At 39.4% G+C, this 27,046-nt stretch overlaps 2 protein-coding genes and 1 long non-coding RNA gene across 5 annotated transcripts in view; 2 read left to right on the plus strand and 1 right to left on the minus strand.

The window, feature by feature from the left end:
* Window positions 1-368: 368 nt before the first annotated feature.
* LOC107309569 overlaps window positions 369-27,046 on the minus strand; it is a 92,330-nt gene continuing 65,652 nt past the window's right edge. For both annotated transcript variants that reach the window (XR_001553232.2, XR_001553231.2), the window contains exons 5-7: window positions 10,284-10,372; window positions 9,727-9,816; window positions 369-1,214 (exon numbers count right to left, since the gene is read on the minus strand). This is a non-coding gene — a long non-coding RNA (uncharacterized LOC107309569). The remainder of the gene's footprint in view (window positions 1,215-9,726; window positions 9,817-10,283; window positions 10,373-27,046) is intronic.
* Window positions 7,363-13,422, plus strand: LOC107309563 (ovalbumin-related protein X). 2 transcript variants are annotated; one of them, XM_015854474.2, is made up of 7 exons: window positions 7,363-7,624; window positions 8,194-8,259; window positions 9,507-9,635; window positions 10,278-10,395; window positions 11,201-11,343; window positions 11,594-11,749; window positions 12,511-13,422. In XM_015854474.2, exons 1-7 carry the CDS (start codon window positions 7,457-7,459, stop codon window positions 12,910-12,912), a joined length of 1,182 nt encoding a protein of 393 aa, XP_015709960.2. In that variant the 5' UTR covers window positions 7,363-7,456; the 3' UTR covers window positions 12,913-13,422. The 2 variants fall into 2 exon arrangements, with proteins under 2 accessions (XP_015709960.2, XP_015709962.2); XM_015854476.2 differs by having other exon boundaries at window positions 8,194-8,244.
* On the plus strand, window positions 19,256-23,754 carry LOC107309568 (ovalbumin-related protein Y). Its single transcript, XM_015854486.2, has 7 exons — window positions 19,256-19,755; window positions 20,296-20,346; window positions 20,700-20,828; window positions 21,670-21,787; window positions 22,010-22,152; window positions 22,234-22,389; window positions 22,671-23,754. The coding sequence occupies exons 1-7, from the start codon at window positions 19,558-19,560 to the stop codon at window positions 23,070-23,072; spliced, it is 1,197 nt and encodes a 398-aa protein (XP_015709972.2). The 5' UTR covers window positions 19,256-19,557; the 3' UTR covers window positions 23,073-23,754.

Consider the following 27,046-nt stretch of genomic DNA (forward strand, 5'->3'; position numbering starts at 1 on the left):
TTCCTATCTTCAAGGAGCTTAATTCATCTTGCATTCAAAGCTAGCTGAAAGAGAGAAGCCTCAAACCACTTGCTGGGAGACAGCATCAATTCAGCCACAAACTCAAATAGGACAGTCCTTATGCAGTCACAAGGCAAGCATGATCAGCAGCAGAATTTAAGCTCACCGAGAAGCAAGTTTAGTACATACAACAGCACTCAAGGTGTATGAATGAGGAAGGTACGTCATGAGAGAGGGAAAGCGACATGACACGAAACAGATCACCTAGCATCCAAAAACAATCTCAGCAACACAGGAGGCTCCAAAAGTAGACCTGGAGCACAACAGTGAGCTGTCAGCACCTCACCAACAAGCTTTACACAGCCATTCAAAAAATGTATAGTCTCAGCAGAACACAACTTGACGTCCACTGAGCTCGGTTGTCATCCAGACACTGAATGTGACCAGCTTCTCCAGGCAGCTGTGTCAGCGCCTCACCACTCAATGAGTAAATTGTTTCCTTCCAACATCTAACCTAAATTCTCTCTCTTTTAGTTTAAAACCATCCTCCTTGTTGTACCACTACTGAACTATTCTAAAAGTTAATTCCCCCTCCTGTTTTAAGCTCTCTACAAGTACTGGAAGGCTGCAATGAGACTTTCCCAGTGCTTTCTCCAAACTGAACAAGCCCAACTCCCTCCATCTTTCTTCATAAGAGAGGTGCTCCAGCCCCCTGATCATGGTTCTCCCCTGGACTCACTCCAATAGCTCCTTTAACTCATTTACAGGTTTCTTTCTGACATTACCTCGCTGTTTTAAAGGAAGTAGCAACTGTGTACATTCAACAGCTGGTTCTTTTCAGTTGTGTGTTGTGTAGTATGAACAACATAATTACTAACAGTATTAATCCATTTATCATCCATTCTTATACCTGCTCCTTATTAATTGTGATTAACTGGTATTATTATACAAACATCACGCACACTAAGTCACTTTTTATCTTCAAAAATGACACGGTGAACTTCCTTTGTCAACATGGTCTGGACGAGGAGGCCTTGGTGCAGGCGCTGCAGCTGAGCACCAGCACCAGCCTTCGTAAGAAGGCTCATCAGCACCGCTGCAGCCCTCTACGGTCCCACGATCCGCCACCAGCTTGACCACCAGGACGCCCGAGCTGCTGCCAGTCGGGCCTGAACTGCTAATTGAAGTCCATTCAATCTTCAGACTTTCAAAGCCTAAATAAAGAGAAAAAAAAATGGTAAATATACTGATGGCCTAGTTCCACAAACTACCTTTCAGATGTGGAGTAACTTTTTTAAAGGCATAGCTAAGAGGCTGCAGAAAAGAAAGGACCACATCCAATTTGGTAGCAACCAATATCCAGCATTTACAGACTCATGAGAAATACCTTTTAATTAATTAATTAATATATATATATATATATTAAGGAAAAAAAAATATCCTTTGATGACTAACCCTGTTTTTCCTGTTACTCTCAGTTGGGAAGAAAATAACTGCTAGGTATGTATTACTGCTATTTCAGTACTGCAGACTTGAAGAGCTTTCCCAAGTGCTGAGATATGCAGGGAAAACAAACAAACAACCAACCAACCCTGTAAATTACAGTACTGGGCATTTAATTTTGATTGCTAAATAAAGAAGACTCATGACAGTCTATGGCTACATCTCGCAGGGCTGCAATTTTACATGAAATATAGCCTGAATCAGGAGAGTTACTGGCAGAGGCAAAGTTTGCACACCAATTAGCTGGTAAAAGAAGAGTACAGCAAATACAGGCTGTGGACTGTTCTGATGAACAGAATATGTAACAAATAGCAATGTGTGTTTTTCAGCACATACCATGGTGTATGTCTGGTTTGAGTCAAATATGTATTAAAGCAAAATAAACAAAACAAAAAAGACCAACAGTGAAATAAACAGTGCTAGCATACATTAGCCTGTATAATCAGACCTACACATTTTTCAGATTAATCTTCAAAGAGAACAAGTTTTATAGTATCTATGATATGGATAAATACTACAAAATATCACCATGAAGAGCACCAGTCTGACAACAGGAAAAGGAATTTGGAGTGTGAATTGAAGGGGAAAGTGTGACTGAAATAATTATCACTCAGCCCACTGCAGCAGAAGCAATCATTTATGATCTTAGATTTCTTAAACTTGCTCCAGGAATATCTAGGTAATCCCAAAAACAGGAACAAAATACAAACACAAAGAACAATTCTGTTTTCTCTTCATGTAATCTTTTTTTTTTTCTAGTTGTATTCTAACTTAAAAATGATGACAACAACAAAACATTTAACCAATGTTTAAATGTTTACTGATAGCTTTATTACATCAAACTGAGTTGTTGCTGGAGATGACCAGCTACCAAGGTGCGTAACGGACTGCTAGATGTGCTTGGTCACCTCTTACCTCAGGTTGCTGTGCAAACATGATACGCATTGACATACAAGCTACTATGAGCTCTGAAGGGCAGCTTAGACATTAATTCTACTCCAGGACAGAAGTGCTGACTATCTGAGTGGTTTATAACAAGGTGCTGATTGACTTCAAAGTGGTTCCAAGTCAACCACTGCCAGCTGCCTAAGACTGTGTATGAGCAACAGAGCTGATCATCTCCAGCACAGCAAATAACATGAGAGCAAAAAGCAACTGAAATTCTGCAAATGAGGCTGTTCTGGCCACATCTTGGTTCATTAAAGGATTTTGAGAGATGCCAGAATAGCCTCTGCTAAATGTGACACAGATGGACAAGCTATGGCATGAACAGGTCCAGGGCATAAGCAAACATTATCCTCAAGCACTACACAGGAGCTGCTGAGCAACCACAGGAGATAAAATGTGAAAATCTGAACGGATAAATGTTGGAAAGAGCTGCATTTTCTGCTGCTTACTATGCCCTAGATTTTGCCAATACTAGGGAAGAATGGCAAACCCCACATTGGTTTATGAACAGCTCCACAATGGACTGCCTGACAGAGGAAAAGGGCAGCAGAGTCCTTGCTGACCTCTTTCTGGGACAAACACAGATCTGGAACAGAGTTTAACCAACTTGTCTTGCTTGTATTCGTGACTCTTGAATTTCAAGAGGTGCCTCTGATTTCCCCCGGCCTAACACCCTATCTGAAATTGCAAAACCACATTTTGTCTGCTGAGGACTGTGCATGGATAGTCCATTCTGATCATCATAGTCAGGCTGCTTCTACAAGTTTTGCACTAACATTCAGTGTAGAAAAAATGCAAGACCTGATTAGCGGCAGACCTCTCTCTGGAGAAGGTGTACTGCCTCAACTATCTTACCTGTGCAAAACTGTTGTGGTGACTGTGCTATTGCAGTGGTAGAATGTACAAAGAAGGCAAACATACTGAATGAGAGAACATACCAAAAACACCTTCATGCCCTCTTCTAGCAGAGACAGCAAAACAAAATGTTTATTGAGAAAATCTCAGACGTTAGTCCAAGAGATGAAAATACTGTCCATATGTGCAGGGCTGGTTGTGTTCTACAGATGCATGCTCCAAAGATGCCCACAGAGGACAAAGACATTGAAAACAAGTATACAGAGGACTGTGGGTACCCAGGAAAGCTCTTCAAGGAACACTTGAAAACATGTTTGAGCACCCACCTGACCTGTAGCTAGAAGCCTGATGTAAACATGAGAAGATGGGAGTGTAAGAGAAGACACACACTGCAACAAAACTTGTGCCCTCAGGCAGGAAAAGTTTGACAAGATAAAGTAAAAGCTATTGGAAAAGGAACATTAAACAAGATAGGAGGAAACCTGCTTACTATCTGTAAATTTCCCTACCCCCTATATGATTACTGTAACATTCACATATAAAAAATACTCATTCTGAGCATGGAAACTGAAAGCCACTCCAGTTATCACGGTCTGCACATACATGCATGACTGAATTTCAGCAACACAAAACACACTGCTTAGGATAAAAGAGCTCCCTTTTACCTTCACCAATTGGTATCACTACCACAGCGTATTGCCTGTCTTATGTGCAGAAATGTGGGATTTCTATTATTCACTCCCGCGGCCTTTACAGAAGCTGGACTTTTTTTTTCTTTAGTGCTCATCAAGAGCATTATTCAATTAGGAGTAATAGCTTTTTGCAATTGAGTTATATTTGATATTGTGCATTATGATTGTCTAACAGACCATGAATGTTCCTTCAGACAGATTTGGTAGTTTATTTACCTGTCATAGTAAAATAGGAGGTACAGAAGATCGATGAGAATAGCCTGTGCATGTACAATGGGCCTTGTTGCCATGACCTATGAAGAATGAAAATCAAAAGCTGACCACCAATCATCCCTTTTATTCCACTAGAGGCTCAGCATTCATTTCTGAATATCTGAATACTTTGGGGTCCGCCTCTGCAAAGCAGCAAATACTTTCAGACTGTTCCCCGTATTTCTACCTCTTCCCTATCCACACTGAGTTCTCTAATTCATCCCAACACTTCTGCTCTGAATTTTTTCATAAGAATGAAGTTTCAGCAAAATGTGCTTTTTCCTCTCACATGTATGCTGTAGAGCCTTTGGCTTATACCAGATATAGTCCAACTTCCAGTGAAAAACTTTGGTCTTGCCTAGCTGCAGAATTTGATGGAGCTGTGCTTTTAACAAGTACTAACTATAAGCTTCTCCAGTCCTCAAACTCTTTCAGCAGACCAAAACATTTTTTGTACCATTTTATTCTTTAAAAAACTCATAAAGCTTTGTTTTTATTCTTACATGGAAAACCACCCATTACAAAATCCTCTGAGTAGAATGACCATCCTGCAGCTGGCTCTGCTTGGAACTGCATTATTTTCTCTGCATCAAGTGTCTGCCATCCATGAGACTATGTTTCTCTGCACACAGTAGTGAGAGGTCACATATATATCACACTTTTCCCTTCATCCGTCCTGGGAGCAGTGCTACAGTAAATTCCCTAATTACAGTGCCCCAGAGATGAGAAGAAACTAAACAGCTGGAAAGGAGATATAGTCTTAAAAAGAATGGTTTCCAGGGATTGATGCGCTTCCTTGCTCTCCTTGATAATTTGGGACTACTCTTGACTCAGCTTTAGCAGCAAGTGCTCATAAAATGGTGAACAGTGGTGGGTCTCCTCTAATCACATCTTATTTTCTCATAATATTTTTGGATCCTTAGATTCATCTGATGGTGAAAATCACTTGATTTGATTTATTTATTTTTTTTAATCTGATTTTACAACTCAGTTTATTTTGAAGTATACTACGTTTATCCTCCTTTTATTTTTATTTATTATTATTTAATGTGTGTGTATTCATTATTCATTTGGCTCTAGTTATTGGCATGGCTCAATCAAATTAATGTTTAAATTCTGAAGCAGAGCATGAGACATGCTAGACTTGAACTTGGTACAGCTCTGGAAGATACAAGAAAAACCTGAATAATTACATTCTTCTATGAGGTTTTACTTCACAAAATAAAATTTGGCTTTCTCCAAATAGAGTACCAGTCTAATGTTGGCCTACTCAGTGTTTTCAAGTACAATAAATCAAAAGGCAGTGACAAAGGGTAGTAACTCAAAGGATGACTCTTAGAAGGCTAACAGGGGGAGTGTCCGAAAGGGTACTGTATATATCACCAAGAACTCAGAGAATCTGCTTAGGTTCAACCGGCAAGCTGGATTATTACGTGCCTCTTTGATGTTTTTCTGTAAGTACTTCTCCAAATAAAATATAATTTCTAAGTTGCATTCTTGGATATGGAAAAAAACAACAAAGGAAAAACAGAAATATTATGTGTAAGATCTTAAAAGGAAAAATAGGGCTGCCTCCTATTTTATGATGTTGGCCCACAACATCAGAGGCAGATGTTGGGGGTATGGCACTGGAGGTTGAACCTTCCAACATCCCGTTACGTGTTGTTGCTGTGTGACAGGTGGCAGCAGAGGGGCAGTCTGACAAAATAGTGTCTGACGTAGAAATGTGTATGAAGCAAAGGTGTGTCATTGAATTTCTCCATGTAGAAAAAATGGTACCCACTGATATTCATCGATACTTGCTGAACATTTATGGACACCGCACAGTGGAAGTGAGCACAGTGAGGTAGTGGATGGTGTGTTTCAGCAGTGGTGACAGCGACAGTGGTTCACCTCCACTGGTACAGATTTTTATCAGCAGTAAATGCAGATTTTTGTGCATTCTTGGAAAAAATGCATAGCTAAGTGTGGTGGCTGTGTTGAAAAATAATGTTTTGTGTCTGACAATCTTCTCAAGGAAATAAAGTTATTGTAATTATTAGAATAATATTAAATATGCTGTTTGTATCTATTGTAGTTTCCATGAAAATAAATAGCAGACATTACTTTTGGTATGATCCACATATAAGACAGATATGTAAAAAATATTTTTGGAAGAAAAAATTTCTGTTTTCTCAGTCGCACTCCCTGGAGAAAACAGGTAGGGTACAGTAGGATGATTCACAGAGCTGGTGGTTCTTCAATTGCTTGCAAAAGGAACCACACAGGTCACATAGTAGATCACATCTGCTCCAAACTATGGACATGCTGTTAATCCAACTTAGACTGATTTAGATAGGGGAGGGCAGTATTCAGCTTTCTTGGTCTCAGATTCAAGAAAGAGAAGGACTGTAGATTTCAACAAATTCCCCTAAGTCATGACATTAAATTGCATGTACAAGACCTTTAACAGGCTGATCTAATGCAGCTTTACAGTGCATTAAGCAATTTAGCCAAACTCTATATATGGCATATATATGCTTGTGGGTTTGTTTGTTTGTTTGTTTGTTTGTTTCTCAACAACAAAAATGGAGTCAGCAGAGATTAAATGTCAAAAAATGAAAATGTAGAGAAAAAGCAATAGTTTAGCATCTAGGCAACTGGCTAAATTTACAATGAAATTCACTCCCATTTTTCCTACAAATTACAGGAAAACAACCTCCAATTTTATGCCTAGTTGTATAAAGAAGTAGTTTCAAACAAACTAAGACTATTGTGAGTTGACTACAATTGACTGAAATATCCAGAGTATGGTCCAGAGTAGACACAGAAGAAATGCAATGTGTTTATATTGTCTCAAAAATAATTCAGAGCTCTCTGGATGGCTATAGGGAAACTCATCCATAGTATCCACACTGTATTCATCATACTGAAGCACAGATGGAACTATCTATTTCCTAAAGGGCAAGTATAACATAGTGTTTTTATAATGAACCAGTACCTTTCTGAAGGAATGCAAAAACACATATTTGGGAAACAATGGGTCAGTGTTTACAATATTTCTAATGACTGCAGAATTTTTAGGCTTTACATTATTGTTCTGGCATCATAGAAACAGCAGTGAACAAGCAAAATCTGGTCCATGGAAAGTACTTTTTACTACAAGTGCCACACGTCAAAACCACACAGTTATATTTCTGTTTGTTTTAGACAACACTGATTTCAAAATGGGCTCCATCAGTGCAGCAAATGCAGAATTTTGTTTTGATGTATTCAATGAGCTGAAAGACCAGCACGCAAATGTGAACATGTTGTATTCCCCCCTGAGCATCATTGCAGCCTTGGCCATGGTCTATATGGGAGCAAGAGGCAACACTGAGTACCAGATGGAAAAGGTAAGTTGTGCAAATGAATGCAAGCTTACTTTGATCCTGGTCAATAGAACAACAATTTATCCAGGAATATCTTTGAGACTTTTTCCAATTGAGAGGCCAGCCACTGTACATTTGCCACTGGATTTAAACTTGGTTAGAGGAAGGACCTTGAGCCATGAGGTCTGGATCTGAAGCTAACTTTTATCACTGCTTATCACTACGAAGGGTAAGAATGGTTTCTACTAAGGAGATCCCCTGCTTCAGCATTTATTATCTCACAAACCTGACTCCTTCCAGAGAAAATGAACAAATTGTAATGTATAAAAGAAGAAACATTCAGATATAAGGAGTCACAGTTGTTAGAACAATATGGGCATAGCTGGTTTCTAGTTGGAAAAATAAGTGAACTAATTGTAAGGTCCTATCAAAAAATGTTCAGAGTAGCACATGCAATAAACAAATTTGAAGCTCATATGAAACTTCTCAGTTCAGCCATTGGTTATTCCAAGCCCAGAACTTGAACACAAAAAACAGTGACTCTCAGTGGACTTTGCATACTTCATCTCTTCTTCTGCTACTTCCATTTGCAGGCTCTTCACTTTGACAGCATTGCAGGACTTGGAGGAAGCATTCAGACAAAGGTACAGAAACCTAAGGTACATTTATTTTTCTCTCACATAGTTGTTTTTTTTTTTTTTTTTCTTTCCTGAGAACAGAACTTAAAACTGTTTTGACTGTGCTTCAGATCCCTACCTAATGCTCTCAACCCAGGATATGCAAGTGGAAAAGTCAAATCTGTTAACAAACAAACAAACACAAACATAAAAAGAAGGTTGGTTTCACATGTTGCACCAGAAAAAGTTATAGGATAGTGGAAGGGAATTTTGAGTGCTAGGATATCTTCCTATGATAGGAGCTTGCACACTTGTAGGGCTTGTTGGAGGACAGCACATGAGCCATCTATGCGCTTTTTTGCATGGTCACTTGATGTGATTGGAAAGATAACACAAGCCATGTTCCAAAGCCTATCTTCATCCACTTGAGTTCTCCAAGCACAAGATGTGGCTTGCAAAGGACAAGATTTTTCCTTTTCTTTTTCCTTTTCCATTCCTCCTTTCCCTTTTCCTCTCCCTTTCCCTCTCCCTTTCTCTCTCCCTTTCTCACTTCACTCTTCCCTTCCCTTCCCTTCCCTTCCCTTCCCTTCCCTTCCCTTCCCTTCCCTTCCCTTCCCTTCCCTTCCCTCCCCTCCCTCTCCCATCCCCTCCCTCCACCTCTTCCCTCCCCTCCCTCCCCTCCCCTCCCTCCCTCCCCTCCCCCTCGCCCTCCCTCCTTCCCCTCCTACCCCTCCCCTCCCCTCCCTTCCCCTCCCTCCCCTTCCCTCCCCTCCCTCCCCTCCCTCTCCCCTCCTCCTCCCCTCCCCTCCCCTCCCCTCCCTCCCCTTCCTCCTTCCTCCCATTCCTTGCCCTTCCTTCCCTTCCTTCCTTTCCTTCCCTTCCTTCCTTCCCTCCCTTTCTTCCCTTTCTTCCCTTCCCTTCCCTTCCTTCCTTCCCTTGCCCTTCCCTTCCCTTCCCTCCCTTCCCTTCCACCTTCCCTTCTCTTTTGCTAGAAGGCATGTTAGTGGATTATGTAGAACAATTTACAAAATGCACTCAGACAAATCACTCACATTTTCTGTTTGTTACCACCAAGACTGAGTGTCACCAAATGCTATCATTTCCATGTAATTAATTGCATACATATAACGTCTCTCCCATGGAGCTTTTAGACTCTAATGTATTTTGTTTGCAAATGCCTGAACACTGTTTTCCTATGTGATTTGTGCCTTATAAATAGCTATCTTTCTAGTAAAATAAGCTAACATTTATAACATTTATACCCTTTTTCCTCCTCTTCACCAACCCAGTGTGGCAAATCTGTGAACATGCACATGCTGTTTAAAGAACTTCTTTCTGATATTACCACATCAAAAGCCAATTCTTCACTCCGCATTGCCAACAGACTCTATGCAGAAAAGTCACGTCCTATCCTACCGGTGAGTTGTACATCAGAATGATTTCTTGCTAAATCTTGCATAAACACATAACCCAGGAATACAGACCGGAGTATCTGTTAATCCAGCTCACCTCAGTGGTGTGGACTTCTACATCTTTTTTCTCTGCAGCAGCTGTGACAACAGCCTTCACAGAAAGCATTTCCAGGGAAAAAAGATGGCCCTATTCAAAAATGAATTAGAGTTCAGTATGTTTCTTCACTTGAAAACTTCAAAAACAATATCATTGAAAGGGTCTAAATTTTTCATTTGACATTCTCAAAATAAAGCATACAATTATTCTCAACCAAATACATTTTATCTTTAAAAATAAAGAAAAATGCTTCAAAATAAAGGATTTTATCCTAACAAAGCACTTGCTAATGGACCTGAAGCTGTTTTTCTTCAAGAAAATATGTCAGCATTTCTACTACGTAATCCTAACTGGCAAAGTAATAAAAATCTTAAAGGTCTTAACATATCTTGCACCAGAATAATTTTGTTGGCCCAGTTTTAACCATTTTGTACAGGAAAGTCTAACCATAGCATAATTAAAAAAGACATGGAACATTTTAACTGCATTTTATTTCACCTTTACAGTCTTTCTAAAAACTGACTTGGTGTCTACAACTGCTGTCTTTACAGGCTTACCTGAAATGTGTGAAGAAACTGTACAGATCAGGTCTGGAAACAGTGAACTTCAAAACAGCATCAGACCAAGCCAGACAGCTCATTAACTCCTGGGTGGAAAAGCAGACAGAAGGTAAGCTCAGAGAAGAGTTTACAATATACTTCAATATACTTTCTTGTTACTACTTTACTTGAACAACTTCTGGAAAGATAATTCTCTCCATCTCCTTTAATGGATATTTCCTGTGGAAATGGATGGACTCTGTTGCACATTTTTTGTGTCTTGGTGACAGTGCATGTATTTAAATATATATGCCAAAGGCAGAGGTGCCAGGGTATGCACAGTGTGCACTTTCTGTGTAAGGAGAGCATAACTCATGCAAGATTAGTCCCAATTTCCCTAGAATATTGGCATATGCATGTGCTGGATGGGTAAGAAATGGGCTTCCATGGAAGAAAATAATGCAGTTGCTAGACTGGTGTAAGAAAAGGAATGATTAGGAGTGTGCATACATTTATCAGGAATAAAGTGGGAAGAAAACAAGAATCAACTATGAGAAGGAAACACAGGGAGAGACGGAAGATCTGTATCCCTGCTTTGTTTTTCATTTCCTTCTGTTCTATGCAAGTCTTTTTCCAAGCACATTTGAGATATTCCTGGGGATATGTGTGAACATTCAAGCCTACATGCCTCCTTATAGAAATGCCTGGCTAAGTGTCAATTGTTCTGTATGAAATCACCCTCATGAACTTGAATTCTGCATGTCATCATTTAAAGAAGAGGAAGTCAAGTCAAGCTTGCAGCTTGATTTCTAAAACACAACACACCTATGGAAATGGCTATGAAAACAAAACCCCACAAAGCAGTATCCTCCAATCCCTTTGCTGCATTCACGTAAACCAGAGTTAGAACTCACTGCTTTGCTTCCTTCTTACAGGACAGATCAAAGATTTGCTTGTATCAAGCTCCACTGATCTTAATACAACGCTAGTCCTTGTTAACGCCATTTACTTCAAGGGGATGTGGAAGACAGCATTTAATGCAGAAGATACTCAAGAAATGTCCTTCAACATAACAAAGGTAGGGGACACGGTCACTGCTTCTGGGCAGGACAAAAAGCCATGAAGGGTATTACACACACCATTTTACAGTCATTGATCCAGGGTTCTTCTGGAGCCCTTGCTGGCAGGGCATGGGGCTGAGCCCAAGGGGGGCTGGCAAAAGGCACCCAAAGAACACCTGCAGACAAGAGAGGAAAATGGAGACACAGCCTGAGGATCCAGCCCAGTCTCCCCTGCTCACATCATTGTCTCATGCTTCTGTTTTGCAGCAAGAAAGCATACCTGTGCAAATGATGTGTCTGAACAATACTTTTAATGTGGCCACATTGCCTGAGGAGAAAATGAAGATCCTGGAGCTCCCATACGCCAGCGGAGAGCTGACCATGTTGGTGCTGTTGCCTGATGAGGTTTCTGGCCTGGAGCGGGTACGGCCCTGGCAGGGGATAGCAACAGTTCTGAGTTCAGTGAGAGCTGGCTGCCTTCAGACCCTTGGCTGTCCTCTCACACCCTGGCTGTGCTGTACTGCCCAGGCAGGGGAGCACAACAGTGGCTCAGGTGCTTCCAGGCACTCAGGCAGAGGTTGGCCTCTAAGGAGAGTCCTGGCCTCAATGTTATTAAACAAAGAGTATAGCAAAGAAAAGAAAGGTAAAGGAGCCTAGGGCTTCTGTAATGTTATAGAAGGGCATGTAGAGGCAGTTTTTTCATCTGGGCTATTACATAAACTCCTCAGTAAATGTTACTATAATTGATGAGGTTCATTAATCCCTAATGATATTTTTGAGAATATTCTCATCAAATATTTTGAATAAGCTGCTCTCAGAATATCAAAGTAGATGCAGAAATGCTTGTGTTTGCTCCATACTATCCACTATATATAAATTGTCATGGCATGTTTTTTACGATCTCTTTCACCAGCTGACCAATCTGCTATGTAGTGAAATTGCTATATTCTTCTGTATGAGACATGAAAATATTTGTACAGAAGGGGATGTGTCAGGCAGAACTGAATAAAGGGGCATCGACAGAGGAAATACTAGAGAAATGAATGATACAATAGGAAGATGTTGATAGGATGCACTTTGGGAAACTTTCCATTTTTTTCAAAATAATAGCCTTGATCAAAATGAATGATGGAAAGAAGCTGCACTCTCATTACAGGCAATTTATTCTCTATCTCTCTTTTCAGATTGAGAAGACAATTAACTTTGAAAAACTCAATGAGTGGACCAATCCCAATAACATGGAGAAGAGGAGAGTGAAAGTGTACCTGCCCCGAATGAAGATTGAGGAAAAATATAACCTCACATCTGTCTTAATGGCATTGGGAATGACCGACCTGTTCAGCCATTCAGCCAATCTGACTGGCATCTCTTCAGCAGAGAGCTTGAAGATATCCCAGGCTGTGCATGGAGCCTTCATGGAACTCAGTGAAGACGGCACTGAGGTGGCAGGCTCTGCAGAGATGACAGAAGACATCAAGCATTCCCCTGAGTTAGAAGAGTTTAGGGCTGCCCACCCATTCCTCTTTTTGATCAAACACAATCCAACCAACACTATTGTCTATTTTGGCAGATATTGGTCTCCCTAAAGAGAGGAAGAGATGGCAATAACACATACCTTCCCCTCAGAAACAAAATCTCCTTACTGTAGTGCTACAGCATAATCTTATCTCTTCCATAGAAAAGACATACCCACAGGAGAGGACACAGCACCAAGCACACTTCCCTTCCTATAATGATTTCAGAATGGCTTGATATGAGCAGAACTGAGCCAACAAGCTGGTAAGAACGAAGACACTTAGCAGCCATGAAGGTGACAAGTGATTTTCACCCAAGGAATAAATAGTAAGAATGAGCCTAAGTCCTTGGGAGCTCGTTACACAGAAAGCAATGAGCTTTGCTCATCCCTTTCCCTGGTAACATACCGCTAACAAAACAATGTTACCATTCTTGAAACATGGGCTTTGAGATCTCTAGTCTAGAGGGGATGTTTAATATTATGGCTTAATATTATATTCTGTTTTCCTTCTAATAATCCATTAATGATTTAGATGCATACAATTGATTTTGTTTTGGCTAACATAATAAAAGAAAACAACAAACGATTTTGGTGTGAATTCTATTACCTTTCTGAACCACACACTCTTAAAATTATCTTAACATTTTAACAACAGTGAGTAAAATGTGATTTAGCACAAGAAATCTATTCTTAGAATGAACAAAGCATGCAGACATGAAGTTTTTCAGGCATCTATGACATTTTTAGGAGTACCTGTTTTCAAGAACTTTGCCAAAGACCTACAACCAGAGTTTGATTCTTCCTGTATTTCAGATGACAAGAAGTAGCACAATAGAATACAAGTTATCCCTATGCATTTTTCTGTGCCATTCCATCAGGTATTAAAGATGACCTGGCATTTCTTTTTGGTAAATATTTCAGTGAACAACTATTCTAACAGTTTTACCCTTTTATACAGAATTTAAGATTCATAGGGGCTGGAAGAGACCTCAGGGGATCATCTAGTCCAACTAGATGATGAAATAATCTGAAAATCATATAACTTGAAAGGCATAAGAAAGGTTAAATAGATCAATAACTACTAGGCAAAGCATTTCCCTATCCAGAGTCTTGAGAGGAGGAACTCTAATGTTAACATTTCCTATTTCCACATTAGTGTTACCACTTCAGTGTCAATGATAAAAGGTGATCTATAGAGTAAAAACAGCTGGTGCTATGGGTCTAACATCCATATATTTTTGTATATTTGTATATATTTGTATATTTTGTGTATTATCAGGATACTCAGCTGTTTTTCAATGGTAAAACCAAACATAAGAACAGTTTCAAGATAAGAGAAATATCAGCATCTCAAGGTTTACCATCAGTAGTTCATTCACCTTTTGCATCTCCTATGTCCATAGAATCATAGAATCATGGAATTGTTCAGGTTGGAAAAGACCTTAAGGATCATCAAGTCCAGCCGCAACCTAACCATACCACCCCAATTTTAACAGCCTTCTGCTAAATCAGAAGTAGTTGATCCAGTCTGATTAATTTAAAAGCCAGTTCATTTAAACAATATGAAGACTTGAGAAAGATTACATTTGCAAGCTGCCCTTTTATGATTATTAGTTTGGAAATTGCTTGAAGTACAAAGATATGCCTCAATGATCTGAAAAACAGAAGAGGTAAAAATAGAGAAATTGGAAAAAAAACAAAGGTTTCATGCTTACAAGCAAATATAAAGCTTCCCCTTTCTCAAAAATGAAATCAAGAGACAGGAAAGAGTGGAAACTCAGTGATACTGAACAAAAATTGCAACAAAATACTGATGGCTGAGCCCTGGCCACCACTGACGAGGCAGGGGGCAGAACATACAAAGGTCTGGATAAAAGTGTTCTCCATGAAGGGGGTAGTAGGCCTGGTGGGTGGGATGATGAGCAAAATAAATACATTTTCAAAACCTTCCTGTGGCTCCAGACAATTTTTGCCCAAGCCTATGAAAGGCTACTGGCATTTTTATTTTCTGGACTATTAAGACCCCATTTCTTGGCCCCAAGCTGCCTGAGTTCAAGGAACATTTGGAAAATGTTCTCAGATATAGGGTTTGGATTTTGGGTGTTGCTGTGTGGAGCCAGGAGTTGGCCTTGATGATCCTTATGGGTCCCTTCCAGCTCAGGATATTCTGTGATTCTGTGACAAGATGTACTACTGTTCTATGTATGAGATACCTGCGGCCAAAGCCTTCATGGGGTCTTTCTGAATGTGCCTTCAATGGAGAAATCACTGTCGCAATCTGTGAAAGGCTAAGACAGCAGTGCAGGCAACAGTATCAGTCTGTTCAGAATGGCACAGCACTGCTGCAGAAAGGTGTCTGGTACGCTGTGAGCTTCTGTCTGAAAAAAGCCTGACCAGACACTGATTTGTTTTGGACTAAGGGAGCAACATAATCATACAGAACAACTGAGTGGGAAATCACCACTGATAACTATTGCGTCAAGTTCTGCAACAGCAACTAAGAAATTACTGGCAATCATTGTGAGCAAGACAAACACTATATGATCAATTAGCTCCTTGTTACTAGAAAAACAGTGGAAACATAAATGAGAACAAAATCTCTAGTTGTGCATAGAACGAATGATAGATTGAGAGACTTTGTTCTATGAGCTGACCTGGACTTCATATTCTTTTGGAAAGGATCAGATGTCAAATAGCCTGTTAGTTTAGGGACTAGCCTGCAGTGAAATACCTGGTAGAGCAAACAGCAGCTAAGTCTTAGATGACCTCTTTCATGGGACAAGCATTGCCAAAAAAAGGACATGTCATAACAACACATCCTTGTGTTTGTGCAGCATTACGCAGCCGTGCTGGACAGCGCAATCCATCAGCTAGACCAGAAAGCATTTCACCTACAGGAAGGCTTGCTTAATCTTGCTGGACTTCACATCAGATCTAAACTAATTACTAACAGCATTAGTGCTCTGAATTAGCTGTTATGGCACAATTGTAGTATCTTTTTAGATCCTGAGTTATAGGCTGTGTATGATGACCCAAACACATGATCCAGGCAGATGGTATACAAATGCCCAGGGGGCTCTTCTATAGCAAGCTGCAGCATGCTGCTAGACAGTTTGATAGTAAAAAGATTTAAGGCACACTCAAAAGGTAGATATGACACAGTACAACTTATTGGATAAGCCTTTGACTTTTGAGCTGTCAAATATACAAGAGACCACTTCCGTGAGTATTAAAACCTGTCTGAACAGAAAATAAGCTGATTGCCAGACTTAAGCAAGAAAGAGAGAAGGGGCAGCAACCACAGAAACATCTTGCAGTGTGGGGAGTGCTCTAAACTGTGTGATTAAAGATATTCACCAGGAACAGAGACATTCAATCACTTGATATGTCTTTCCACCAGCACAGATATCATCTTCAGCAAAAAGGAACTCACAGCAGTGGTGCCTAACTTAAGTACTCTTCAAGCAAGAGAATAGCTCACTCCCTTTATAATAGGTTATATGTGATGGGCTATCAATATGATTTAAGGCCTAATGATCTTCACTCAAAAGTATTGCTGCTGCATAGCAACGTCTGTACCAAACTGGACAGAGCTATAGATGATACCATGTAACATAACAGTTGTACTTAAGTGTATCAGACAGACAGAGATCTTTGTTATTAGTATTGCTTTAGCATCTTCAGTTGAACAAGACTAATGAGGACTCTATTAGGCAGAAAGATATGGACTATTCAGAGGCTTTCCACTTGCACAGACAACTAAAAGGGTTAAGGAGTCCACCTCTTTTCTCCAAAAAGCATAATTTATTCTAGACAGTTTCAGAGGCAATTTGTCTATTGACTTTGGAGTTCTGTTTTAAATGTACAGCATACTCAAAGGTCAAAGTAGCTTGTTTGTTGCCCATTCTTTTATTTCAAAGGATTTATGCGATTGCTTTATGCTTGCTATTGTATATTACGACTGTCCTGCAGACCATGAATGTTTCACCTGATGTGCCACGAAGTTACTTGTGGACAATTGGTAAGAATGTTCTTTGAATGTGCAAAAGACACATTTAGAACCTCCCACCTGGTGCTCTGACCTGTTTGAAAAGAACAACTCAAATCAGCATCCAAAACTGTAGCAATGAATTCGAACACTTTTCTTGTTGCTTCTGACTGGATCCTGAATATCCTAATATCTGAATTTAAAAAGCAACACAAGTCTCTTCTCTGCTCAACATCTTTTGCCACAAGACATCTTTCTAAAGTTCTGCAATTTTTCATTTATTTTTTAAAATACAGATGTTCTGAATATTTTTTTCAAAATTAATTTGGATTCATACAATATGCTTATTGATAGTCTTCTACTGACAGTCTTCACAGACCATGTTGGCACACAAGTGCCCTGAGGTAGACTGCAGTAGCAATGCTAGACTGCTCTGCAAATTATTTTAGGCAGTTCAGGTTGCAAGTGGCACCAGGCGCAAGAACTAGATAATTACATACAAAGTCTCACTGTAGGTGTCCCTATTCATTGCAGAGGAGTTGGACTTGATGGTCTTTAAGGGTCCCTTCCAACTCAAACAATTCTTTGATTCTGTGACTTTATAAAAAGTTGCAGTAAGTACAGGGTGGGTATAGCACAGCAAGCAGTCCTGCATGTGCTGCATTTTTTATGTTCTCAGAATGGTGACTGCTGGAGGGATCTGAGCTATCAGTACTCACTATAGAAGGAAAAAAGGGAAATTAACTTTCCATTCCTTAGAGACACTGTGCATAACTTAATATCACACATTTTTTGCTTTGTTTTCACTATCTATGCCACACTATTTGCTTCTGTACTCAAATCATACATAGTATTTAAATCTCAATGGATAGCTTTTATCATTTGTTCCAGTCTTTTCAGTATGCTTCATCTTTTTCACCGAGGTGCCACATGACATCCTTCATTCTGGAAACTTTCATTTCTTCTCTTTTTTCTTTACTTTTCTTTTCTTTTCTTTTCTTTTTTTTCTTTTCTTTCTTCTTCTTTTTCTTTCTTCTTTTTTTTTTCCTTTCTTTTCTTTTCTTTTCTTTTCTTTCTTTTCTTTCTTTTCTTTTCTTTTCTTCTTTCTTTCTCTTCTATTCTTTCTTTCTTTCTTTCTTTCATTTCTTTCTTATCTTTCTTGGCTTTCTCTATCTTTCTTTCTTTCTTTCCTTTCTTTCTCTTTCTTTTCTTTTTCTTTCTCTCTTTCTCTCTTTCTCTCTTTTCTTTCTCTCTTTCTTTCTCTTCCTTTCTTTCTGCTCTTTCCTTTCCTCCTCTATCCTTCCTTCCACTTCCTCCTTCCTTCCTTCCTATCCTCCTTCCTTCCTTCCTTCCTTCCTATCCTTCCTTCTTCCTTCCTTCCTTCCTTCCTTCCTTCCTTCCTTCCTTCCTTGTCCTTTCTTCCTTCCTTCCTTCCTTTTCCTTCCTCCTTCCTTCTTCCTTCCTTCCTTCACTTCCTTCCGTTCCTTCCTTCCTTTTCCTTCCTTTCCCTCCTTCCTCCTTTCCCTCCCTCCTTCCCTCCTTCCTTCTTTCCTTTCTTCTTCCTTTCCTCCTTTCCTTCTTTCTTGTGAATAATGGACTTCAACCAAGTAAAAGTATGTTTCTGACATTAAGTTCCATCCATCATTTGGTCTGGTAAACACAGAACAGGCAGCATGGGGTGTGTCATGATATTACACAGGATATATTTCAAGGAGTTCTGCAAGGTTGTACCACGTACAGCTGAGAAGCTGTACTCTTATCATTACAAGTGAAGTTGATAAGGTAAGCATTCCTTTTGGTTATGATTCATGTTCTAAAGAGCTTTATTTCCCTTCACTGTTAGATAAAACATTATGAGCTGAAACTACAGGGAAAATTGCACAAGAATGTCAGGGGGAAAAAAAAAAGGCAGAAAAAAATGTTTAAGTACTGAAGATGTGAAGTATCTGCAAATGAAACAAGACTAAACAATCTCTGTTTTATTAAAAGGCGGATTTTATAAAAAATGTGCCAATAAAACTAAAGACCAGTCTTTGAAAAGTGAGATATAACTAAGTCAACCAAGAATGGAAAATGTACTAGTTAACTGGCATTTGTCATAAAGCAGATGAGTTTGGTACATCTTTATTTCTTTCTATCACTGTGCTTCCATTTCCCTAATCTATTTTTAAGAAGGAGGTAATGATGAGGTTTGAGACCCTTGATAAAGTGGTTGGTGTAAGAATCCGGTTTCCATTTACATGAAGGTGAAGTACACCCAGAAAAAACTTGTGGTGTTTTTCCAGACCTACCCACTATATATTGTCAGTAACTGTAGTTTGCATCACAGAGGGCTGATCTGTTAAGTGGTCTTAAAAGTGATATTGAAAACTATAGTGAAGAACCTGATCTGGAGTTGCAGATGGATGAAGACTGAGAACAAATCTGTGTGTTTTCTTTTCTATATAAGATGAGAAACAATTGTCAATGAGCTTCTTTCAAGGCAAGTCTTTGCAATATTTTCAACACAGCACATGTGTATAGAGGATAACTCAAGTTTCAAATAAAATAGTCACCAGCCTACACATAACTGGTAGCTATACAGGATTTTGATTGCTCACAAATCCAAGAACAAAACAGCCTTTTAAATCCACACTACTGAATTCTACTTACTGAAAATAAGCTTTGCACTGCGTACAAAGACTCAAGTGCACTGACTTATCCTTGATATACAACTTATACATTTTAATGTTTGCTTTAGACAACACCGATTTCAGAATGGATTCCATCAGTGTAACAAATACAAAGTTTTGTTTCGATGTTTTCAACGAGATGAAAGTCCATCATGTCAATGAGAACATCTTTTTTTCCCCTCTGAGCATCTTTACAGCCCTGGCCATGGTCTATTTGGGGGCAAGAGGTAACACTGAATCTCAGATGAAGAAGGTAAGTTACTTATATTGGTGTTAAGTGGACAGTGGACTCTACTTCTGCTTGTTATTCCTTCTAAGCAGTAACATAGTATCTTTTCTTTTTAGTATCTAAAAGTCACCTTTTAATTCATGAGATGGACAACTAGATGGGGAACTGTATTATTTTTTCTAAATTCTGACACCTTCCAGATAATGTGATCACATTTTTTCCATACTTTTTATTTTTGTATTAAAAAGATAAAACCCTGGAGGAAAGGAAGAGAGAGAACATTATTCATAGTGCATAATACACAACTAAGTTAACTTACTGAAAAAAATACAATCTAAGCAAATAGTGCTATTTCCAGTTTCTCAGAAGGTAATGTGAAGTAAGAACCAGCTGCAAGCTCACTTGCAGCCTTTTAGTTCATCTAATCTAGCATTTGTTCTCTGTGTTTTTTTTTCATTTGTTTCTGTTTTTGAGCCAAAAACCCCAAACATCACATGTAAATTTTAAATGCCTAACATTTTTGGTAATGCTTGTTTTTTTTATCACTGGCATTTTCTCTTGCAGGCTCTTCATTTTGATAGCATTACAGGAGCTGAAAGCGCCACTGACTCTGAGGTAAAGATATAACTTCTCTCCATTTGTTCCTATTTTCTCTTCAGGACAAAACTAGAACTACTCTGCCTCTGCTCCAAGCAGTTTCAGACTGTCAAAATTGATGGCAATGCTCTCAATCCAAGCACATATATGGAAGGAGGAAAAGAGGGTGTAACTCATGCTTGTTTAAAGCCTAAGAAACTGACTTGGAGATAGGTTTATTTGCCTGTTTAATGCACCATCATCAGCCCAGGTCTGAGGGTGAATTCCACCATGGCCTGACTTACTGATGGGGACAGCCCTCTGGGGTCTGATTTTCTAGATAAGGAGGAACTAACGTGACATATCATCTTGTTTTCTTGTCATCACCTCAGTGTGGCTCTTCTGAATACATCCACAATTTGTTCAAGAAGCTCCTCTCAGAAATCACCAGGTCAAATGCTACATACTCACTCGAGATTGCTGACAAACTCTATGTTGACAAAACATTCACAGTTCTTCCGGTGAGTTGAAGTGTGACTTTAACTCAGTGAGACTGTCCACTGGGCTTGACTGGGACTCAGCACTACTGTGAGCCACAATGGGAACTGGTTTGGGCACAGAATGAGTCCAAACCTTTCTGTGGCTTTTAGGGGCCAGGCAATAGCATAAGGGCTCTGGAGATACTCAGAACCCATCTGGATGCTTTCCTGAGCAACCTGTTGTAGGCAACCCCTGTAGGGACTTTGACTACATGACATCCAGAGATCTCCTCCAGCCCCCGTGATTCTATGGCTCTCTAATATATGCCCATGCAGCAATAGCTACAGGGAGCAATCAAAATTGCTGTTCATTCACTAAAAATTGTCTTTTAATGAAAAAGGTGATTTGTAAGGGAGGAAAATGACTTGAAAGCATGAGTACTGAAACTGATAAAAATATTTTGTTCAATTTTTCTTTTAAAGCTAGACACAAAATATCTCTCTTAAAGAAAGTTTTGGTTTTGAAATTAAAAGTATGAATGCAGGAATACAGAATTCAAAAGAGAAGGTGGGCATGAAGATGAGTATTGTCTGTCCTTAATTATGTTTGCAGAACAGAAGTTTTATGGTAAAATAAAGAAAGTATTTCAAAATTTTAACATAGAATTCTATCTGAAGACAAAAGGCTCAAAACTAAATATGTGAAGTAGCCTTGTCCAGCTTAAAGAATCAGTTACAGCAAGAGAGCTGTTTAACTTGTTCAAGTGTTAGATAGAAGGATAGAAGTTTCTTTTAACCATCACTCTCCATTTCATTAATTTCTCATTTCACATTCTTCTATTGTAAAGTTCTTAACAGTCAAACACAATTCTTCTGCTTATAGGAATATTTAAATTGTGCAAGGAAGTTCTATACAGGAGGAGTGGAAGAAGTTAACTTCAAAACAGCTGCAGAAGAAGCAAGGCAGCTCATAAATTCCTGGGTGGAAAAAGAGACAAATGGTAAGAAGTAAAAAAATAGCTGATATTTTCTCCTACCTACTGTAATCTATACCCTTGTCTTCCTCTCCTCAAAATGTCTTGAAAAGGCACAACAAGGAACAGCATTTGATTATTGCTATGAAAGCAAACTCCCGCAAAACTCACCATGCCCTTCATTGCAGGCATTCATGCAAACCAGACAGGCTGTGTCTTAGCACTTACTGCTTTGCTTCCTTTTCACAGGACAGATCAAAGACTTGCTTGTATCAAGCTCCATTGATTTTGGTACAGTTATGGTCTTTATTAACACCATTTACTTCAAAGGGATATGGAAGACAGCATTTAATACAAAAGACACTCGAGAAATGCCCTTCAACATGACAAAGGTAGGGACATGGGCACCACTACTGGAAAAACTCCAGAAAAATTGCTCTCTGCTCACACTGCATCATACTTCTGTTTTGCAGCAAAAAAGCAAACCTGTGCAAATGATGTGTCTGAGTGATACTTTTAATGTGGCCATACTGCCTGAGGAGAAAATGAAGATCCTGGAGCTCCCATATGCCAGCGGAGAGCTGACCATGTTGGTGCTGTTGCCTGATGAGGTTTCTGGCCTGGAGCGGGTACGGCCCTGGCAGGGGATAGCAACCAGTTCTGAGTTCAGTGAGAGCTGGCTGCCTTCAGACCCTTGGCTGTCCTCTCAACCCCTGGCTGTGCTGACAGAGACAGATGATATGTAGGCTATAATTAGGAGGAAGCATAAAGGATAAACAAATAAATATCAACTTAAGTGTCACTTCTGTTGTTCACACAAATAAATGAATAGTAACAAGTGGTATTAATACAGTTGTTATGTCCATTGTACTCTTGCCTTATGTGTTTCAGTCTCTCCTTCTCTTTGCAGATTGAGAAGACAATTAACTTTGAAAAACTCAGAGAGTGGACTAGTGCCAATGCAATGGAAAAGAAGAGCATGAAAGTGTACCTGCCCCGCATGAGGATAGAGGAAAAATATAACCTCACATCTATATTAAAGGCCTTGGGAATGACTGACTTATTTAGCCGTTCAGCCAATCTGACTGGCATCTCTTCAGTAGATAACCTGATGATATCTGATGCTGTGCATGGGGCATTCATGGAAGTCAATGAAGAAGGCACTGAGGCAGCAGGTTCAACAGGGGCAACTGGAAATATAAAGCATTCCCTTGAGTTAGAAGACTTTAGGGCTGACCATCCATTCCTCTTCTTGATCAGATACAACCCAACCAATACTCTTCTATTCTTTGGTAGATGTTGGTCTCCCTAAAAATAGAAAGAGTTGGAAATAATGCTGACCTTCCCCTCAGAAATCAAATCTCTTTACTGTAGCATCGTAGCATAATCTCAATTCAATATTTCATCAAAGTGGAAAGCCTTTAATTTCTAGGGTGATATTCTTGAAGAAGCATGTGAAATTTCAGATCCTTATGTGCAGGAATTTATTGTGAGCTTCAGTCGGGACTCATATCCAAGGTGTATACGTTCCCAGTGTTCTTGAATAACTTGTGAAACAGGGCCAGTGCTTTGTTGTTGGCTTTTTTTCATGTGTGTGCGTGAAATCCTGCCATTGTTATTGAGAATCTGGTTTCTCTATAGGAGTTCTCTGAAATAGCTTTCAGGAAAATCCTGGTCCGTTCCACTGAATCGGCTGGGCAGACATCTTTGAACTGAAGCCTGGACAACTTGCAGATGAAATTTCAAACTCCAGCAGACCATTTGTCTTCCAGTGAACCATTTGGACTTATTTGTGCTGCAAATACTTTAAGGCTGTGTAACATTTTTTTTTTTTTTTTTTTGAGGGAGCATACAGAAAGTCTACCATTTCTTCTTAAATCATCTCCAAACAGAACATCTTCCTGATTGATATTAGTTTCCCATTTTCATTCCAGTGACATATCACTGATTTTGTGAATGTTAGTTATTGGTCTTTCTATTTATTCTAATAAAAGCTTTGCAAACAAAACATGTCAATATCTATTCTGGGTTACTGTACTTCACAACCTAAAGAATATGATATAGTGGGTAATAATTACTGATAGAAGTGATCAAGCTGGTATGTTGATCCTATTTTCAAAACCAGAATGTGACCATATATGAGGTTACTAGATACTTTAAGATTAAAAAAACAACAAAAACTGGGTTTAATCAAGGTAAATCCTATAGCTTCTATTCTCCCATTGAGCTTCTCCTCATGTAGCATATGAAATACCAAACTTCTTTGTATTTACTGCAATTCCAGAGAACTTTTACAGAAATCATCTAAGGGTCCTCAGTAAACGCATCAAGGTGATGCCTGCAAGATAGAACTTTAAAAGTATTAAAAGGTAGACTGCTTCAGCTTTCTCATGCTGACAAGAATCACATGAAGAAACTTACTATTGCCTCATGTGATATTCTTCTAGAGATGCTGCATGCTATTTCACAGTTTTAAGAGTAAAGGTTCTTTAGATTGTATTTTATCCAATTATAATGGTTACCAGCGTTAAGGACAGAGTTTTCTGCTGGGATACACATGCAGAATTGCAAATTACAGTATTAATACTGAAAAAGCATTTCAGTACTTCAGAGCTGCCTCAAACACATGGCCATGTTAGCACTACCTATAACTTGAAATGATGACATTAGTAGCACTGAAGCACATTTAATCCTCATTAAAAATGGATAAATGCAATTACTGGTCTTCCCAAGAGGGTCAGAAAGGGTCAGTTTGCATAAGGATTCAAGTGAAAAAAAATATTTTAAGAGCTATGACATTTCAAGTTTTACTGTGTATCTTATGTTATTTCCCTCTTATAGCTGAAAGTACTCAATACAGTTCTGCTGCAACTAAAACCAAACAAACTAACAAACAGCAAAGGAAAAAAAGGCAGGACTGGTAAAATAATGTCCTGAGCAGCACAGTGTGTAAGGTTACTAAACAGTTACAATATTGTTATGGAATTGAAATATGTAGGTATGTCACTCTGCACTTTCTAGGTACAATAACAGTAAAATTACCCACATTTACTACGGAGGTATTTAATATATAGTGCGAACTAAAAAAAACAGCTATTCAATTGTTTGATCTTTTAAAAGCAAAAGATGAAGAAAATCAAGGCAGAAATGATAAATGAATTCCAAGAACTATACACAAGAGGGTATTCAAGGCACAGAGTCCACCTAATGTCTTAACCGTGAAATGGCAGCATTTGACTTGTTTTTAAAAGGCCATTAGGTGTCACTAAGGATAAAAAGTGATGTTTGTCAGCTTTCAGAAAGAGGAGGGCATTACAAAAGTGCCTATGGGCTCTGAAGCCCAGCATGGGATAACAGAAATGAATCCCAGGTTCAGGTATCGTTCAAAAGTCCTTTTTGTTCCCTGACACCATGACTGAAGTTGTTATGTCAAGACATTGCCTTCTGTCTGTTTACCTCACCTCATACTCTCCCAGTGCTGTTAGAGATGCATTACTGCTAGTCCATGGAATGAAAACAGCCAGGTGCAATCACACTCCTGAATGCCTCAATAGAGGTGCTCTCTGGACTAAGTGTACGTTCCCTTCTCACATCACTTGGAGAAGGGACCATCACAGAACTATATGGAGACCATCTGCATCTATTCTGCACTTCTCCACATATTTGACTACCTTCTTCTAAGCAAACCAAATCTATGGCAGAAGTTACAAGACTCCCCATGCGGAGTCATAGTTACCAGAGGAAGAGCACTCAAGAGAATATCCTAGTCCAGAGCTACTCTGGGCTCTCAAAAGTTACTTGGGAAAGCACAGTTTTCTTGAACTAGACTTCGGTGTTGAAATGAAATACTGATTGGACATGGAGCAGTAGTTCACTTTGGTGTTTCCTGTGGCTCATGATCTAAGATTCTTCAGTCTGGAAAATAAACTGCAGAGATTATTGCTGAGGAACAGCAAGTGTCAATCTGCTCAGCAAGGGAGGCAGACTGAGAGCAAGGGAAGGAGACCATGACAGTAAGGCTAGAAGGGCCTGATAAGGGATTAAATGCTAAATTTCCCAATATTATAGCCATAGTTCAGCAATTTCCAGAGAAATATGTAGTGATTGGGTAGGCCAAAGATCAAACCAGAAGGTTAAGCCCACGTATATGGCCCCAGAATGGCAACAGGTGATGATGCCTCTGGCACATTCTTTATCTTGAATAGCATGGATCCATATAAATACATTCTTGCCCAAAAGTGTTGCTTATTTCTACAAATGTTCTAACAAAATATGTAGATTACAATGCCAGTGAACCTCTGGATGGATGGGATCTATGCAATCTGCCATGACTAAAGCTCTGTCCAAAACTGCACAACTTAGGATTCCCAGCTTCTGAAGGGATGTGAAATTATCTGTGCTATCTCATTTTCTCTTCTTGTGTTAGCTCCAGTAAACTGTATTTTAACCAATGCCTTACAGTTTCTGAGTGTCTTCTTTACTGGTATCCAAAGGGACTCTTATGCACTACAGGGTCCTCCAGCACAGTGAGGTTCTTGGCCTGGTGCAGGCAGGCAAAGTAGCTTGGGTAAGGGTCACAATCAAGATACTTAGTTTAATGCTTCCCCCAAGTGAGGGGATGATGAAATCTTACATGATTTTAAAAGGAAAACTGTGGAAGAGATATCCACTGGCAAATAATAAATGCATAGAAAATAAAATTAGCTATATAAGTCATGGAACAGGAAACAGTGTTAGAACACTGGGGACAAGAGTAAGCTTTAACAATAATGACAAGCCTCACTGGAGGAGCTCTCCCACATACACTGTTCTCATGGGCCCAGCAGTCTGTACTGGAAACAGGCTCAGTTTGGGTATTGGGGGTGATCTTTGTGCAACAAAGCCCTGAAATGCCCAGGGTCAGCTGCAGGTGTCTCTGTAAAAACAAAACAACTCATTGTGCACCAGATTTTCAGCTAATAAGAAAAGCACATGGCACCTCTGTTCCAGCATAGAATCATACAATTGTTCAGGTTGGAAAAGACCTTAAAGATCGTTATGTCCAACCACAATCTAACCATACTACCCTAACAGCCCTCCACTAAATCATGCCCTTGAGCACCACATCCAAACAGTTTTTAAACACATCCAGGGATGGTGACTCAACCATCTTCTCAGGGAGCCTATTCTAGTGCTTAACAACCCTTTCTGTAAAGAAGTTGTTCCTGATATCCAACCTAAACTTACCCTGGTGCAACTTAAGGCCAAATATAATTAGAAAGTGTAGCAGCATTGCTAATGTACATT

The sequence above is a fragment of the Coturnix japonica genome, chromosome 2, assembly GCF_001577835.2.
Source record: "Coturnix japonica isolate 7356 chromosome 2, Coturnix japonica 2.1, whole genome shotgun sequence".
NCBI classification, from domain to species: domain Eukaryota; kingdom Metazoa; phylum Chordata; class Aves; order Galliformes; family Phasianidae; genus Coturnix; species Coturnix japonica.